The 18,291-nt window shown below is 46.2% G+C and overlaps 4 protein-coding genes across 17 annotated transcripts; 3 read left to right on the top strand and 1 right to left on the bottom strand.

Annotated features, from left to right (window-relative positions):
• The first annotated feature begins 686 nt into the window (after nucleotides 1-686).
• Nucleotides 687-9,321, top strand: Taf4 (TBP-associated factor 4). Of its 14 annotated transcripts, none has more exons than XM_086833125.1 (11): nucleotides 687-858; nucleotides 1,344-1,649; nucleotides 1,899-2,305; nucleotides 3,357-3,518; nucleotides 3,752-3,970; nucleotides 5,336-5,914; nucleotides 5,984-6,211; nucleotides 6,266-7,159; nucleotides 7,225-7,398; nucleotides 7,462-7,587; nucleotides 7,707-9,321. In XM_086833125.1, the coding sequence occupies exons 3-11, from the start codon at nucleotides 2,075-2,077 to the stop codon at nucleotides 7,863-7,865; spliced, it is 2,772 nt and encodes a 923-aa protein (XP_086689251.1). In that variant the 5' UTR covers nucleotides 687-858; nucleotides 1,344-1,649; nucleotides 1,899-2,074; the 3' UTR covers nucleotides 7,866-9,321. The 14 variants fall into 14 exon arrangements, with proteins under 14 accessions (XP_086689251.1, XP_086689245.1, XP_086689250.1 ...); XM_086833119.1 differs by having other exon boundaries at nucleotides 1,899-2,428; nucleotides 3,752-4,393; XM_086833126.1 differs by having other exon boundaries at nucleotides 715-858; nucleotides 1,355-1,649.
• Nucleotides 9,322-9,899: 578 nt separating this feature from the next.
• On the top strand, nucleotides 9,900-13,958 carry Strump (WASH complex subunit strump). The gene is made up of 4 exons (XM_020961462.2): nucleotides 9,900-10,287; nucleotides 10,340-10,442; nucleotides 10,503-13,690; nucleotides 13,755-13,958. The coding sequence occupies exons 1-4, from the start codon at nucleotides 10,166-10,168 to the stop codon at nucleotides 13,906-13,908; spliced, it is 3,567 nt and encodes a 1,188-aa protein (XP_020817121.2). The 5' UTR covers nucleotides 9,900-10,165; the 3' UTR covers nucleotides 13,909-13,958.
• On the bottom strand, nucleotides 13,911-16,633 carry Pgm1 (phosphoglucose mutase 1). Its single transcript, XM_020961463.2, has 4 exons — nucleotides 16,062-16,633; nucleotides 15,737-15,983; nucleotides 14,261-15,479; nucleotides 13,911-14,196 (listed from the first exon to the last, which is right to left on the bottom strand). The coding sequence occupies exons 1-4, from the start codon at nucleotides 16,137-16,139 to the stop codon at nucleotides 14,058-14,060; spliced, it is 1,683 nt and encodes a 560-aa protein (XP_020817122.2). The 5' UTR covers nucleotides 16,140-16,633; the 3' UTR covers nucleotides 13,911-14,057.
• A 303-nt stretch (nucleotides 16,634-16,936) lies between these two features.
• On the top strand, nucleotides 16,937-18,245 carry SsRbeta (signal sequence receptor beta). The gene is made up of 3 exons (XM_020961465.2): nucleotides 16,937-17,086; nucleotides 17,278-17,653; nucleotides 17,772-18,245. Exons 2-3 carry the CDS (start codon nucleotides 17,279-17,281, stop codon nucleotides 17,967-17,969), a joined length of 573 nt encoding a protein of 190 aa, XP_020817124.1. The 5' UTR covers nucleotides 16,937-17,086; nucleotide 17,278; the 3' UTR covers nucleotides 17,970-18,245.
• The last annotated feature ends 46 nt before the right edge of the window (nucleotides 18,246-18,291 follow it).

Genomic DNA, 18,291 nt, shown 5'->3' with positions numbered 1-18,291 from the left:
ACAATATTAATAAATTTTAAAAAGTTGTGAACTTTTCTCTATATGTTTCTTTTTTTATAAATCAAAGTTTAAAAAACCATAACGAAAAAATAATGCATTTCCATTCCGGGAGCGTTTCTGTGCTCTTTTATTATTATATTATTATTATATTTATATTTTAAAACTTTAATTTCATAATTTATTATTTAAATTATTGTCAACCATTTTAAAGTTAAACAAATTTTTAAACTTAAAAGAAACTTTCGATGTTTAATTAATTAATTACTTAACATTTTATGACGAATCGTAATATATAAGTTTTTCCATTACTGGTTTTCAAGCATGTTTTGCTCTCAAGAAGATAGTTAATATTCACATTCTTAAAATGTACATATATTTACGAAAACTTGTTAAAAATATAAGCACATAATTCTACCATAAGTGTTTAGTTCATCTTATTTATTTAACAATTAAGAAATTAAAAAATATAGTTCTTTAAGTGGAAAGTTTATTGGTTTTTATTAACCTGTATCAGTTTTTTTAATAAACGCTTTAAAATTCATTGTATAATTACAGAAAACCAACTAACAAAATAGTAAGATAGAAATTGAAATTAAATGATTTTTTTAATCTAGGTGGAAACTGCAATTTTTGGGTCAAAATAAAGATTTTTTAGGAGGAAAGCCAAATTTTCATCTGGCAACCCTGCCAGACGGCGTAATTTGTGAATAATTCTGCGGTCACACTTATAACTCGTCCGACCTCGGCGGTCCGCAAAACATTATTTACTCGGTTTTCGGCTAAATCGCCAGCAAACGCAACGGAAAGTCGTTTAAAATGCGCTCCAGTGCACAGAGTTCAAACGCAAAATGAATTGAAGTGAGTGCCTTGGCCGCACGGCCGCAAAACTGCCACCGACTGTTGCAGGCTGTACAAAACTGATACTGATACACACACACATGGACACGGGTACATGCCACCACCCGCCCGTTGCCCGCAAAAGCAGAAATTACTAATACTATGGCTGCCAAACTGGCACGATGCTCCATTTGAGTTGTGTGCGGTGGGTCGTCGCATGTCCCCAGCGCGTGTGAATCTAAGGGGGTCAAATATGAATTCTTTTGTTGTTGAAATGAATTAAAATTTTTATTCAAGTTTAAATTGGTGCAAACTCCTTTGAAAACATCTTAATTTTGCCCGCATGAACGTATAGCGTTGCCAGACCACGCACTTAGAGTTTTCTCGCAGCCCTCTGGCAACGCCGACCCACTCAATTTTCGCTTTGCACGCGCATTCGTGAAAATGGCGGCGTTCTCGCACCGTCGCTGCCAAATTTTTTGTACATCAAAATAATCAAAATAAAGCATTCTTCCAGTGCGAGCGCGCGCGTGTGTGTGTGCGAAGGAAAGCCCCAGCGCCACTGCCGATCGAGAAAGTGGATAGAACGCAGAAGGCAGAAAACAAAAGGCAGCGGCAGCGAAAACGCAACGCCAGATAACACACGCGACGGGACGGGACGGGCGGTCGGAAGAAGGGAACGGAGGTGCTAGTGAGAGGCGAGCGCCAGGAGGAAGGCGGAGAGTGCAAGTGCGAGGGAGCCAGCGCAGCAGCAGCCGCGTGAATAAGTCAGCGGAGCGCCCGCGTCCGTTCCTCGGGTTTTTCTGGCCAAGGTGAATGCAGTTGCCTTTTTACCTACCAGTGATGTTCGTGCGTGCGTGTGCTTTCCGTCTGTGTCGAGTGGTGCTCCCACGTCTCCAGCCATCTGCTGGGTCTGGCTTCGGTTCGGTTATTGGTTTATGACCAGGCCAGGTAGCCGGGACTTGTGGCAGCAGCTGCAGCAGTGATCGGTCAAAGCCGCAAATTACCTGCTCCGTCGCCCGAGCCGTATAAATACTAAAGTGCTTCCCCTTACCTTGCAGTTCGCTTCTGGAGCGCGCAGCATGCAAAAGTCAGTGTCCCGTGTGAATCGCCACCACAGAATGTGTGCTAGCAGTTGATCGGTCAGGATCTACCACACAGAACGCGAGTTCACCAAGCTCTCCAAGGATACACCTTCACACCGCCCAACGACCCTGCACACAGACTCCTCAGCACGATGAACACCAGCCAGACAGCTGCCGGCAACCGCATAACGTTCACCAGCCAGCCGCTGCCCAATGGCACCATCAACATAGCCGGCAATCCCGGCACTGTCATCTCGACGGCCCAGCTGCCGAACACCACCACCATCAAGACCATCCAGGCGGGGATTGGGGGCCAGCACCATCCGGGACTGGCGCAGGTCCACCAGGTGCAACAGCAGCAGGCGCAGCAGCAGACGCAATCCGTAGGTGCCACCCAAACACAAACCCTAGTTATTAAATCCAACCACCATGCTGTCACCCTGCCGGCGGGTCTAGTCTCAAGTGCACCAGCAGGAATCGTAACCATGACCAAGACCATCAATCAGGTATCCACATTAAAGCTAAACCCACCCACTTCGGGCGCTAGGCGATCGCAAGTCGGCCGTATCACTCGTCCAAATTTCCTCCTCTCCTCCTTCTTTCGAGTCGGATTGTAGTAAATGCAACAACACACACATACACGCTTGGTTTTATTTCATTATCGTTCTTAATGCATTCATCTAGAGCTTTCTTTACTGTACCCAATCCGAGAAGCGTTCCATAACATACAAGAATGAAGTGTCTCCAATATCCCTATCTGATAATCCAAGCTTATACCTTCTTCCAAAATATATTCCTTATTTCTAAACTAAATTACAATTCGTAATTTGAAATTATAATGAGTATGAGTCCATTTTTCTACAGTTTTCTAAATTAGAAAGGCCACAAGTTTAAAATCCTTAGATAGTTATTTACTATTTAAGGTTTTCGAGCTGCGAAAACATTTAAAATCCCTAAACAGTCGGAAATTTAACTTACCTGCTTTAGATTAAATACTCTAGGAATTCCCCGCCAATCAAAATTTTTCCCGAACCCAAAACCCAAGCACAAACCTGCTTCATTTATACCTTAAGGTCCTGCTATCATTATGTTTTTGTAGAACTATTTTGCTTACAACACTCGCTTTATGTAGAACAATTAGCCGAAACATACGCCTTGAACGAGGAAATATACCAAATCGATCAGCACCACACAAATCGGATTAGAAATATACATAAATACCGCCATATATTTGTGATCCGTAGACTGGGGCTCAGACGGACGAAAATCCCACTGGGACCGCTGCATGCTGTAGGCTTTGACTTAGAATCCAACCAACCAAACAACACCTTATTGCTTCCTCTGCCTTAATAGATTATGAAAACTTTCATGAGATAACCGAGTGATGATCGTTCGATTGATTAATTGTATTAATAATGTCTGTATTTTTCCCAGGCCGGTCAGCCGTTGCTGAACTCGATGCTGCCGGCGGGCGTGGTGGTGGGCATGCGCCACCAAGCCCCGACGCAGCAGCAGCAGAAGAATGTGCCCACCAATCCGCTTAGCCGTGTGGTGATCAACTCGCACATGGCGGGCGTGAGACCGCAGAGTCCATCGGTAAGTATGATGAATTTGATTAGACCTCTCTTAAACGGTTGTTGTGGTGGGTTCTTCTCTACTAACTGACCCCACAAAGAGCTCCCGCCTAACCCACCTCTAACCCACTCCCCTCACACACATGTGCACTGCCCGCCCACCGTCCACTCCACATACACATTCACCGAAACACACACAGACCATGGTCCAGCAGATGAAAACCGAGTATCTCTGTCTTCTCTTTCTACTTTTAGATAACTTTAAGCACACTAAATACGGGCCAGACCCCGGCATTGCTGGTCAAGACGGATAACGGATTCCAGCTGTTGCGCGTGGGCACGACGACGGGTCCGCCGACGGTGACACAGACTATAACCAATACCAGCAACAATAGTAACAACAGCAACACGACAAGCACTACAAATCATCCCACAACAACACAGATTCGTCTGCAAACTGTGCCGGCTGCAGCTGTAAGTAGATACCAACAACAACAACAACAACAACAACAACAACAACAGCAGCAACATCAGCAGCAGCAGCAACAGCAAGCCACCAGCGGCAGCAGCACAGCCAGCACTAGCATAGCACTGCGCAAAACGATTGTCCGTACATCATCCACCACAGTCCCATCCAGCAATAATAATAACAACAATAATAACAGTATTATCAATGCCACCACCACCACCACCAACACCACCACCTCTACCAACAACAACAACAACAAACCCGCTACTAACCAACAACAGCAGCAACAGCAGAAGCTCCAACAGCAACAGCAGCATCTCAAGGCCCAGCAGCAGCAGCAACATAAACAGCAGCAACAGGCATCCGCTGCGGCTGCCGCTGCAGCAGCTGCCGCCAATGTGGCGGCCACCATAAAGATTAAGCAAAACGTAAAGAGATGCATTCACCTTCATTGTCAGGATACATGTCCTCGATATGTCCTTTATATTTTTTGCTCTTCTCTCCTCTGTTCTCTTATGTCTGTTATGCATTTGGATTTTTAATCTTATTTATGACTACTACGTACATACGCCTATATGCTTCAGTTCCGTTTTTTTGGTTCGTCGTCCCACGAACGAACTTGAAATTTTGATTTATTCAGAATACTCTCTTCATATACGATTGCATTACCCATATATATATACATGATATATGTATACTTAGCTACGTTTTGCATGCTGCGTTGTGTAACTGTCTGTGTAATTTCGATACAACTCCTTATTTCGATTCAATTTAGTTATACGCGCTTGCGCTGTCCACGAGTTGCTGATTCAGGCCAAAAATATCATTAAAGAGGGCTTACCAATGATGTGTGCTGGGCTGCTGTGTTATATATATTTATGGGGAGACCAGACTTTCTTAAAAGAATGGTTCCTTGACGAAAATAATACTGTATAGTACAATGCCTTGAGCTAGTGCTTACTGCAATGATTTTAGTCTCTGAAATATGTGAAATCAAAGATTGTAGATTATTTTCCAAAATTACAAAAAAGAAGAGAACAAATTCTCAATTTAATAAGTTACATTTTTATAATCACTGCACTGGGCAGGCATTTTACTATAACGATCATCTCATTTACCATTGCCCTAGTCATAGCCCTGCCCCCCTGCACACACATTTGGAGGCTGAACCAGGACCTGCCCATCCTAAAAATTAAAACGAAAGAACCATCCATCATCATCGTTATCACAATCTTTATTATGCTATATAAAATATATATTTGTTACATTAATTATTCTCTAACGCTTTTTAGTATTAATTTTGCACTACTATTCATGGAAATCCGTGTCCTAAATTCCCGGTATTAACGCCTTTGTTTTATTGTCCACAGTCTCTGACCAACACCACCGCCTCCAACAACATAATTGTGAATTCAGTGGCCAGCGGGGGTTATACGAACGCATCGCAGCCGCCGCACCTGACCCAACTGAATACGCAGGCGCCGCACCTGCCACAGATAACGCAAATCCAAACGATACCAGCCCAGCAGCAGTCGAACAATGTGGGTGGAGCCGCCACGGGCACAGTGACCACAGCGGTGAGCAGCACCAGTAGCAGTACGACGGCAACAGCGGCGACGACGACCACGCAACAGGGGAATACCAAAGAAAAGTGTCGCAAGTTTCTAGCCAATTTAATCGAATTGTCGACACGGGAACCGAAGCCGGTGGAAAAGAATGTGCGCACCCTCATCCAGGAGCTGGTCAATGCGAATGTGGAGCCGGAGGAGTTTTGCGACCGCCTGGAGCGCTTGCTCAACGCTAGCCCGCAGCCCTGTCTGATAGGATTCCTCAAGAAGAGCTTGCCCCTGCTACGGCAAGCGCTCTACACGAAGGAGCTGGTCATCGAGGGTATCAAACCCCCGCCGCAACATGTGCTCGGACTGGTCGGACTTCCTCCACAGCTGCCGGTAAGTTCGAAATGCACTCTTTCTATCTTCCGATTTATCTAAAATTATTTACTGTGATCTGAAATGTAGAAAATCCAAGCGCAAATCCGTCCGATCGGCCCCAGCCAGACGACAACAATTGGACAAACGCAGGTGCGCATGATATCGCCAAATGCCTTGGGTCAGCCGCGACCCACCATTGGCCACACAACGATATCAAAGCAGCCGCCCAACATACGGCTGCCTACGGCTCCACGGCTGGTCAACACGGGAGCCATTCGCTCCCAGATACCCTCCCTACAAGTGCCTGGACAGGCGGTAAGTCAAATTTGTACATTATCGAGAAAAAGACTTGAACGAATCTTCCCATAGAACATTGTGCAAATTCGTGGACCGCAAAATGCCCTGCAGCGCACAGGATCGGTGCAGATCCGTGCCACCACCCGGCCGCCGAATAGTGCGCCCAGTACGAACAAACTCACTGCCGTCAAGGTGGGCCAAACGCAGATTAAGGCGATTACGCCCAGCCTGCATCCACCCTCGCTGGCTGCCATCTCGGGCGGACCGCCGCCGACACCCACGTTATCTGTTATATCCACGCTAAACTCTGCATCAACCACAACGCTACCGATACCGTCGCTGCCCACGGTGCACCTGCCGCCGGAGGCACTTCGTGCCCGTGAGCAGATGCAAAATTCGTTGCACCACAACAATAACAATCACTTCGAAGCGAAGTTGGTGGAGATTAAGGCATCGTCGTCGCTGCATCCGGCCCACATCACAGCTTCGCTAACGCCAATTGGAGCCAAAACGACGATGGCAAAGGCGTCGCCAATGATCGGCAAGGCGGCGTTGAATAAAAAGAAACGTGACGCAATGGAGGATGCCAAGTTGAACAGTGCAGGCGGAGCAGCGGCGGCGGCGGCCAACTCGTTCTTCCAGCAGAGCTCCATGTCCTCGTCGATGTACGGCGACGATGATATCAATGATGTGGCTGCCATGGGTGGCGTTAATCTGGCAGAGGAGTCGCAGCGGATACTCGGCTGTACGGAAAACATTGGCACCCAGATACGGTCCTGCAAGGACGAGGTGTTCCTCAATCTACCCGCGCTCCAGGCCCGGATACGGGCCATTACGTCAGAAGCGGGCCTAGACGAGCCGGCGCAGGATGTGGCCGTTCTGATATCGCACGCCTGCCAGGAACGGCTAAAGAACATCGTGGAAAAGTTGGCTGTGATAGCGGAGCACCGCATTGATGTCATCAAGGTAGACTTTCTAGAACTAATGAACCCGAATTAAGTTTCATTAAATACGATAATTCCTGTCTACAGTTGGATCCTCGCTATGAGCCCGCTAAGGATGTGCGCGGTCAAATCAAGTTTTTAGAGGAGCTCGACAAGGCCGAGCAGAAGCGGCACGAGGAGTTGGAGCGAGAGATGTTGCTGCGGGCGGCCAAGTCGCGGTCGCGAGTTGAAGATCCCGAACAGGCCAAGATGAAGGCGAGGGTAAGATGGGCGCACGGATTATTCTTTCCGAGAAATCTGTGTTCAAATCTTTCGATTTTCTAGGCCAAGGAGATGCAACGTGCTGAGATGGAGGAGTTGCGCCAGCGGGACGCGAATCTGACGGCGTTACAGGCGATTGGACCACGAAAAAAACTGAAGCTGGACGGGGAAGCCGCCAGTGCGGGAGTGGTATGTAAATTCCAAATAATTATACATATTTGCTTAAATAAATTAGTTATTTCAAAAGAAGTCTTCTTTGTTCTCCAAATAGCATACTAATAAAGTTACGTTTTCTTTCACAAAAAAAGGGTTCGAGTGGCGGCGGATTGCTGAGCAGCTCGGGATCTGCGCCAACCACGTTACGGCCACGCATTAAGCGTGTCAACCTGCGCGACATGCTCTTCTATATGGAGCAGGAGCGCGAATTCTGTCGCAGCTCCTTGCTGTTCAAGACATACCTCAAGTGATCGTCGTCCATCATTCGCAGCAGCAGCACCGTCTTCTCCTCCGCCGCCTTCTCCTACTCCCTGGACTGTCGCTGTCGTTTCCAGCTTTACGAGTTCATTATACATTTGCAATATACACAATTTTACATAATTTATCCTCAAATTGAACTGCGTCGCGTCGTCCCTTCGTTGTTGTTTTATTTTTTTTAGTTAGGCGACCCCTTCTCCATTTTATATATTTACCTTACTTAAATCGTAACTTGTAATTTTAAGACTTAAAGCTCTTTTATTTCCCCGCCTCCAATAAATTGTCTGTAAAACTCAAACCAAACCAATCCAATCCAAAAACAAACCAAGAAAACCACGGTAACGTAAAAGTAAAGAGTAAAAAGTAAACGAAGAGAAAGTAAAGTAAGGAGAACGCGCAGTCAGCGGGCGTTTAAAATGTAATTAAAAAGTAACATAAAGTTTGCATCAACTGCATTGACGGCCTTATCTAAACGATATAAACATAATTAATAATATATTTAATTATTTTAGCTTAGTTTGTTAAACGAAAACCAAGCATAATTCCTAGATTTAAGCGAACGGAAAGGTACAGCGCTCGTAGAAACCGAATTGCAGAGAAAAGAAATGGTTTTTAAAACCGGAAGCAAGTTTAGCAAAACAGCAAGAAAAACAAACAAAACACACATCAAAACAAAGGCAACAAGATATCCGTATTTAAAACATACATTGAATTTAGTTAATAATTTCGTAACAAAAAATGCGAGATGTAATTTGTAATTACCAATTAATAATTGTATAAAACTGAAACCCAAATCGGTCTGCAAAAAAAAGAAAACAACAACCATTTGTACATACAGACTAGGCTAAGATTTTTCAAATAGTTTAACTTAGGTAAAACGCAAATGCATAATTAACAAATTTTCAATGGCAAGGAGCGTACGCTGCACTCCGAAATCAATTATGTTCTTATTAGCGTCGCTCACGATCATCCATCATTCATTATTATTGTGAATCACGGTTTACTAGGCTCTAAGTGCGTGGTGCATTATGGTTTATGTGCAAACTGACCAAACACATTGGCGTCGCCCAGTCCCTACCCCGATCCCTGAGCCCAAACCTTCTACAAAATAGACAAATTTTATACAACTAGCGAGAAGATAAATCTTGTAAAATACACTCCCAAAATAAAAGAAAAATCATGGTAAAATGACAAAAATCGATGTAATTCAGCAAAACTCTAAGCTAAACAAAAACAAAAACAATTCTAAACAAATTCTTTGTGTGTAAAATAAATTAAATTGTGAAAACAAACAGAGCAACAGGCAAAAGCATCCGTAAACACAGCGCATAGTTTGATAGGCATATAACTGAATATATATATATAAATATATATATTATTATTATTATTATTATTATTATGTTTTAACATTAAGCAACAAAAAATAAAAGAAAAATGCAGAAAACTCAACTCCGAGAACTGTGGGTAATTATTAGCGGGAGAAGTATAGCTGACTTCAAGTGCTTAGTGTATTTTCAATTATGTATGTAACGGTATCTCAGTTAATTAGCTAGATAAATCATTACAAATTTATATAGTCGAATTAAACAATTATTGAAATAATTATTATTATTGCTATTTTTATATTCATTTTTATGTTAATTAATCTTACTGAAACCTTTGTGTAGTCGTGTAGTCCCTTAATGAATGCAAGAACCTAACACAAAAAATAAAATCGAACCGAATTTACATTTGGATTCAACACCAGAAAAAACCTTTATTTATAAATTCGTTTATGTTTTCCTTTTCCTGCTTGATTGCACCTTTTGGTTAAATAATGCAGATTAATCAAATAAGTCGTTTTGCTTTTCTTTCAATATTTACATGGAATTTACTTTAAGCTTATGATTTTTAAGCTTAGAGTTACGCAATAATTAATCATACAGATAAACAATCTATTTTTTAATGCAATAAATTTATTAGACGTATTTCTTTGTTTTGATTTTATGTTGTCTTGTAGCTCAACAAGTTGTCTAACGTTTCATTTAAATTCGGCGCTAAAACCCCTAAAAGCTTTGACAACCCTAAATTAACCACTCAATGTGACCGTATTCAAGGTGCATTTTTGTTGTTGCAAAACACAACCACTCTGAGGTCAAATTTTGTTGAAAACAAAAAGAAATCTTAATTAAAAACAAAAAGTTAAAGCTTTTCGTGTACTTTAAGTAATAAATTACAATTTAAGTGTTCTAAGAACAGGTTGTGCAAAAGTTCTACGTATTCAATAAGAAGAAAATGCTTTTTAGTTGCCGAAATGACCGAGTTTCTAGATGAAAACAATGCCTGCGGCCAGAATCTTATCAATATTGTCTCGGTGGGCAATTCCATCATAGCAGAGATCCTGCGCCTCAAGGACTACATACCAAGTATATATAGGTGAGTAAAACAAGGGAGACAAAGGCCATGACTAATACCTCGACCGCTGCAGATTGGAGACCAAGGCAGATAGGGCGAAATATGGGGAGATTCTGCTGGATTTCAGCTACTTTAAAGGGGCCGAGGCTCATGAGAAGAAGATTGAGGAAAACCAGGTAGGATTTAGTCGTCCAAACATTTTAGTCCTGATTACTATAAGTAAATTGCTATTTCAGGCGCTAACCGAACTGGATGACGAGGTGCGCAGCCAACTGTCGCTGATAACGCGCTTCTATCTAGCCTTCCAGAGCATCCATCACTATGCCACCGACTTGCACCAGTACATCAAAGAGCTGGACAGCGGATACTACATTCAGCAGACGCTGGAGACGGTGCTCCAGGAGGACGAGGGTCGTCAGCTACTGTGCGAATCACTTTACCTCTTTGGCGTAATCCTTCTCCTGCTCGACTTTCACATACCGGGCGATGTGAGAGAGCGTCTGCTCATAGCCTACTATCGACACAGTGGTGGCGATGCCACCCCCATGTCCGGATCGGATAGCAATATCCAGGATGTGTGCCTGCTCCTCCGATCGACCGGCTATGTGCATCCCTCAGAAGTGGCTAAATTGCCAGCCAAGGCGGCTGCGAACCTGGTAGTTCCCAGATATCCAGAGGAGTACTTCTCACGCTTTACCTTTGATGAGAACTTCGTGGATCTAGTCGTGGCACGTCTTCGCTGCGATGACATATACAACCAGCTTACGTTGTACCCGCACCCTGCACACCGTTCCACCGCCTTATCCACTCAGGCCGCCATGCTGTATGTATGCCTTTACTTTTGCCCCAAGGTCCTTCACAATCAAGGCTCCCAGATGCGCGAGATTGTGGACAAGTTTTTCTGCGACAACTGGTGCTTGTCCCTCTACATGGGCATAACCGTGAACTTGGTAGATGCCTGGTTGGACTTCAAGGCGGCCCGGTCTGCTATCGAGAATGTGACAAGTCCGGTGGCGATTAAGACCCTTTGCGTGCAGCAAAGGGAGCAGCTGGGAAAGGTCCTGCAGAAGACCCAGGAGATAACACGAGAGGGAATCCTGGACGATGGCTTTGTGACTGAGCATGCCAACAAGATTATCCTGATGATGCGGCAGTCGAATGTCCTGCTCCGCTGGTTCTGCCTGCACACATCTAAGGAGGTGTTTGTCTTCTCACACAACACTGCCAGCCAGCCGGGACAAGTTCAGCAGATGGTGATCCAGGAGCTGCAGTTCGACAGGAATGCCATCTACCACTTGATGCTCAATTGCAGCCAAATGGAGCTGTGTGTGCGCGAACTGTTGGCGGATATTCAGAAGACCAAGGGAGATCGTTGGACGAAGAGCCGGGAGGAGGCCATGGAGAGGCTGAAGGAGTTAAGTGAGGCCTTTGGCGGCTCCAGGCCTTTGACCAAGATCGAACCGAATCCCCAGCTACAGCAGTGGTTCGGCGAGGTGGCCGATCGCCTGAAGAAACTGGAGCTGAGCAGACCGCAGAAGTCGGGCCGCCTAATCATTCAGGTAATGCAGGCGCTGGACGAGGTGCAGGAGTACCATAATCTCCACTCCAATATGCTAGTTAAGCAGCATGTACAGGAGACCAGGGAAATGTTAAGTCATATGGCGCAGCTGATCAACCTAAAGGAGGACATCGAAATCCAAATCCAGATGATCACCGACTTTAGTTACGCGTGGCATCTTCTGCAAAGGGATTTCAAGCCGCTCATGCAGGAGCACATTAAGCGACAGCCCCAGGCTGTTATCGGCATCCGCGCGGTTTTCCTTAAATTGGCCAGCACCCTGGAGGTGCCATTGATGCGGATCAATCAGGCCCGGAGCGAGGATCTGGCCTCTGTGTCCAATTACTACAGCACGGAGCTGGCCAACTTTCTGCGACGCATTCTTCAAATCGTTCCCGAGACCATGTTCAGCATTCTAGCGCGGATCATCCATCTGCTTACCAATGTCATCAAGGAGTTTCCTACGCGAGTGGAAAAGGAACGCCTAAAGGAGTACGCACAGTTCGAGGACCGAGCCAAAGTAGCGCAGCTCACCAACTCCATAGCCGTTTTCACCAAGGGAATCCTTATGATGAAAACAACGTTGGTGGGCGTAATTGAGTTGGATCCCCAGCAATTGTTAGAGGATGGGATACGCAAGGAGCTGGTCAATCATCTTTCGAGTGCTTACAATCTGGGTCTGATATTCACGCCCGAGAAAGGCAAAACGCCGGTGCATCTTCTCCAACAAAAACTGGAGGCGCTTGCCAAGACGATCGAGGGATATCGCAGGTCTTTCGAGTACATTGAGGACTATCTAAGGGTTCAGGGACTTGGCATTCTGCTGGAGGAATCGCAACGGATCATCAACTACAACGTGGAGAAGGAGTGCAATGCCTTTCTGCGTCACAAAGTCCAGGAATTCCAATCGGTGCACCAGAGTTCAATCATTCCCATTCCAAACTTCCCGCCGGTGCAGGGAGATCTCTCCGGATCTAACAACTTTATTGGACGCCTGGCTCATGAAATACTACGCTGTACGGAGCCCAGGCAAACCATCTTTCTGGATCTCAAGAACATATGGTACGAAAAGAAAGCTCACCAAGAAGTACTGTCAGGTTCCGGATTCTTTGGGATACTGCGCGAAGCCGTGGCTCCGGCTGGAATGGTGGGACTGGAGCGTCTCTACGCACACATGCTGGCGGATGAGCTGAAGCGTAATCTGGAAAGGTTGCAGAAGAACCTCAACTCGGATCGCATGTGGGTGGATGCCTTGGAAAGCCTTACGCGGGAACTAGAAGCTCGGGACTTCCCTGCACCCGAGGTGGCGAAGCAGCCGTTGAAGTATTATCAGTCCTACACTCAGCGATGGCTCAAGGTGTGGCCAACGCTTTTGGATTGGGTGCTGGCCATCGGACAGAAGCAGCTGCTACGCCAGCAGATTGCCGGAGAGTTGAGTTTTAGTAGCAAGTGCGATGCCAAGCTGCTGGAGAACACCGCGGATACCCTGAATCGGGCCCTTCTTCTAGAACTGTCACTCAGCAAGAGTCTCTGTGATGAACATGGAGTGGGGATGCTAACCGAGCTTCAGGATATTCTTCTCTATACGGGCAACTATGAGCCACTGGAGCAGGTCTTTGTCATCACCAAAAACAGCCACAATGTGTCCCTGTTTCTGTTCTTGTTCACTATTGCCCATCTGGGTCGCTTCCAGCATTCGACGAACACGGATTGCCTGCTGCCCAAGTCAGCCAAAGATGTTATAGACTGTGTGCCTTTTGTTGTGGGTCTGCTGACCATTCTGCAGCAGTTCCACAAGAATGTCAAGATGCTGTATATAACCTACATGAGCCAGTATGTGGTAACCGTTGCGGAAGCGCATTTGCTGTAAGTAACACGAACTTTTAAAGCTTCAAAAGAACTGTGTTAAAGCTATGATTTCTTATTGCAGGGACAAGGAAATCCTGGGACCCGACGTTGTCACTGCCCTCCACTTCCTAATGGCCTTTATTCGGACTGCCCGTCTGCCTCTGAGAGTGCTGGAGCAGCGCATTCCCAACATCTTACTCAGTGAGTTTGAGTATCTGGCCACGCCCGCAAAGTAAGGTTTGGGCTACACACAAACTTTAATAAATCCGCAAACATAACAAGGAAATGCCTCGCTGAGGTACAAGTACAGGAGATTGTAGTTGGAGGGGTTTTTAGTAGTAATCTGAGTGATCTCTATTCCGCGCAGGAACCCCATTTCAGGTCCTTACGTGATGACGGTGGGAGCATTGCGCCCGGTAAACTTAGGCAGCTGAGAGATCTCCAAAGCAATGTCGATGAGAGGCTTAAGCATCACGCTGGCCTGACCCAAAACGTTCTCCTTCTCATACGAATCGATGTACAAGCTAGGAGAAGGATGTTAGCATGAAATACCGAGCAAAAGTAAGTTGAAAACCCAAGAAAACTTACCGAACGGTGGCTCCGGAGCTGCCGGTTCCACTGAGACGCATCACAATACGACTGCCATCCTCGAAGACAATGCGCAAGCCCTGTTTCGTGGCCACCGACTTGTCCACGGGATCCGTGTAGCTAAAATTGTCCGCTTCCTTAACCTTGTAGGTTTTTCCTCCACTGGAGTAGCTCTTGCCCACGAACGCCGGATCAGTGATGGCCTTCTCCATGGTATTCATCATGTCGTTACAGGGATCCGAGGCGCACTCCTCGTAGTCGTAGCGAGTGAAGTAGTTGCGTCCGTACACAGACCAGTGCTGCTTCAGAATGTCCTCAATGCCCTTTCCTGTGTGCTGCATCACTGAGATCCAAGCCAGCACCGCCCAGATGCCATCCTTCTCGCGAATGTGGTTGGAGCCGGTACCAAAGCTCTCCTCACCACACAGGCACAGCCTACCAGCGTCCATGAGATTACCAAAGTACTTCCAGCCAGTGGGTACCTCGAATACCTCCTTGCCCAGCTTGCGACCTACTAAATCGACTGCGGAGGCGGTCGGCATGCTACGGGCGAATCCCTGAACACCATTCTTCTGGAAGTAAGGGATGGCCTCCAGGTAGTGGGCAATCACGGCCAGCGAGTCGCTGGGCGTCACAAAGAAAGCCTTGCTGCCGATGATCATGTTGCGATCACCGTCTCCGTCAAAGGCGGCTCCGATATCATAGTCTCCCTGGGCCACAGTATCCACGAGATCCTTGGCGTAGGTCAGATTTGGGTCGGGATGCAGACCCCCAAAGTCTGGCAGTGGCGTGGTGTGCACCACTGAGGATTCAGAGGCACCCAAACGGTTCAGGAAGATCTCCCTCACATAGGAGCCAGTAACTCCATTCATCGCATCGATACGCATCTTCAAGGGCTTGCCCGTAGCCTTGCCGCTCACGAAATCCTTCAGCTTGGCAAAGTCGAAGATCTCCTCCATGTGGCGCACATAGTTGGCCACCGAATCGATCACCTCCACAGTGAAGGTCTTGCCGGCCACATCGAAGGAAGTCACGCCCACCTTGGAGATGTCGATCTGTAGGTTGCGGACCAGCTTGTACTGCTTGATCTCGGTGGTGATCTTGTAGATGTGGTTGGTGAAGGCATCCGGGGCTGGACCGCCATTCTCGCAGTTGAACTTGATGCCGAAATCGTTCTCGGGACCGCCGGGATTATGGGAAGCCGTTAGAACGATGCCACCTACGGATGAGGCAAGTAAAAGTTAACAAAAATCCAGTTTTGTATGAAAATAATAAGAAATATTTTTTTGTAATTTCCAATTTTTATAGAGAGTCTGTTAAGACTTTTTCCTACACGACCCTAGGGACGACCTCTGCCAGTTAACAGAGCACCCACCACCCCATTCGTTGATTACGCCAAAAGATGATGCTTCTTATCAATTAAAATCTTTACGAGCACAGTGGACGCCGCCTATAAAGGGGCGGAAAAACACTCACCCAAGGCCTTGTTGTGACGAATCAGGCTGGAGACGGCGGGCGTGGACAGGATGCCATTCTGGCCCACCAGCAGCTTGGAGACACCATTGGCGGCGGACAAACGAACAATCAGCTCCGCAGCCTCCTTGCAATAGTAGCGTCCGTCGCCACCGACCACCAGGGTGGATCCCGCCAGGGCAGCGCCATTAGCCTCCAGAATGGCCTGGACAAAGTTCTCAGTGTAGTTTGCCTGGGTAAAGACTTTCACCTGCGAAATTTCAGGAAGGGATTTCACAAGTTATGATGAGATGAAATCACGAACGGAGATCCGTTTACGGTGGCAAACCTTTTTGCGCAATCCACTGGTGCCTGGCTTCTGACCCTCGTAGGGCGTTGTGGCGACAATTTCCACCGATAGCGACATGTCACTGGACTGGAGTTTTCCGGCTGCTGGTTGTATTCCAACTGGACGACCGACCCGCGGTTGCGTGCGATGAAAATTGAGTGTCGAGCACAGCGCAGCGTTTTCGCCTCCCACTGATAACGCGATTCTTAAAAGCTTCGGCTATGGCGATCCCGATAAGCGCTATTATCGATGCGTGCCGCTAGTCATCCCCAATCTATTGTTGGGGGTGTGTCTTTGAGTCGCCAGAAATCGTATAAATTCGGTAATCTTACGTTAGGTATTTTAAATTTCTCTTCTTCATCATGATTTACCGTTATTTTGTCAACATAGTTGGGCGAACGCATAGGCCGAAAAGCTTTCTGTAGGGTGCAATGTCATTCAAGGGCATTCTCAGGTGCCGGCAAACAGCTGTTTTGCGTAGAATATATGCCAATAAAAAAGACAGCTAAATAAAAAGCATAAATATTAAGGAAATGCCCAATAAACAATAAATACAACTATAAAAACAAAATAAAAACAGTTTTGTTTACATTTGCTTAGTGAATTTTTGAACAAGAGAGCGCTGATGTTAAAAGTTAACAGCGCGGTAGAGTTGTCAGAAACAAAAGTCTGAATAAATAGAATAAGTTCGTTATTGCAATATTCTTGATTTAAAAATTAAATGAATGTAAAATAAAATCATCGATTTGTCTAAAAATGATTAATTTACTTCAATTTAATAATGGATTTATTTTGTTAAGCCATGTTCTCTACCATTTCTGATGACAGTTGATGTACCATTCCATCCACTTCTCAAACCTCTTTATGACGCATCTCAAGTGTACCTTGACAGTTCTTTAGGCAACCCTATTCACGGAGTGGGCAGCCCTGGCACCCGAAGATTTGACAGTTCCACGTCACGAAGCAACGAGAAAGCGGCCGAATTCAGTTCCAAAATACTCGCAAAAGAATCAGCCAACATTAAAGTAAGTACTAAAATTACTCAATTAGTTATCTATATTTGTGATCGATTAGTATTCGGGACACAGTTATGTTATAAAAATGGAGTAAATCGTTTAGGAAGCGGCGCCCTTTTCGACTTCCCCCTCTTCCGCATTCGACCCTTCCACGTCTACAAAAAAAAGTGAAACGTGAACTAATCTCTATATGATTGCAGGATGTTCAAGCACCTGCTTCTTCTGTGCGCCCTCAGCGCCGTTTTTAGTGTCTGCCTGTCGGAGGACGAAACCCGCGCCCGCCTCCTGGTCTCCAAGCAGATCCTGAACAAGTACCTGGTGGAGAAGAGCGACCTGTTGGTGCGCTACACCATCTTCAATGTGGGCAACGGTGCCGCCACCAAGGTGCGCCTCGTAGACAGCGGCTTCCATCCGGATGCATTCGAGGTTGTGGGTGGTCAGCCCACCGCCGTGGTCGACAGGATCGCTCCCCAGAACAACTTCACCCATGTCCTGGTGGTGAGGCCCAAGGCCTTCGGCTACTTCAACTTCACCGCCGCCGAGGTGTCTTACAAGGCGGTTGAGGAGTCGGACTTGGTAAGTAGTATTCTTGGACTCTGATATGCTGAATCCTACTCTGCTCTTATCAGTTTGGCGTTGGGAGTTGATAAGACTTAATAGTTACCTTGTCTTAATACTATCTATCTTGTTACAGCTCCAACTGGCGGTCAGCTCCGAGCCCGGTGAGGGTGGCATTGTCAACCTGAACGAGTACAACAAGCGTTTCTCCTCCCACTTCTTTGACTGGGTGGCTTTCGCTGTGATGACCCTGCCTTCCCTGGCCATTCCTCTGGGTCTGTGGCATCAGTCCAAGAGCAAATACGAGCGCACCGGCAAGAACAAGAAGCACTAAGCTGTGCTCAGTGCGCCGTTGGAGCCTCACCTCAAGAGATTTCTGAACGAACACCCCTTCACGCAAATTCCGTATATCTTTGTTGCTTTAGTTTCCAATTGATTCCATGCGTTGTTCATCCCCACACATCTATGTAGTTTACTCCAGTCTGGAGGCGAGCGTTGAATCGTTTTAGATTTGATACGAGGACGCATCGAGTAAAGAGAGAGTTGAACCAAGTCCATCAAGAGTTAAGCCTAGACTGCTTTTCTAAATAAATTAAAACAAATTGTAAAACTGAGTATTACTTATTTCTAATGGGGCAAAGTTCTTGGAATAAGCA

This window comes from Drosophila serrata, unplaced genomic scaffold (genome assembly GCF_035046125.1).
Source record: "Drosophila serrata isolate PLE 108 unplaced genomic scaffold, ASM3504612v1 contig_272, whole genome shotgun sequence".
NCBI lineage: Eukaryota > Metazoa > Arthropoda > Insecta > Diptera > Drosophilidae > Drosophila > Drosophila serrata.
The sequence above is the reverse complement of the archived record's forward strand: the minus strand, read 5'-3'. Positions and strand labels throughout refer to the sequence as shown.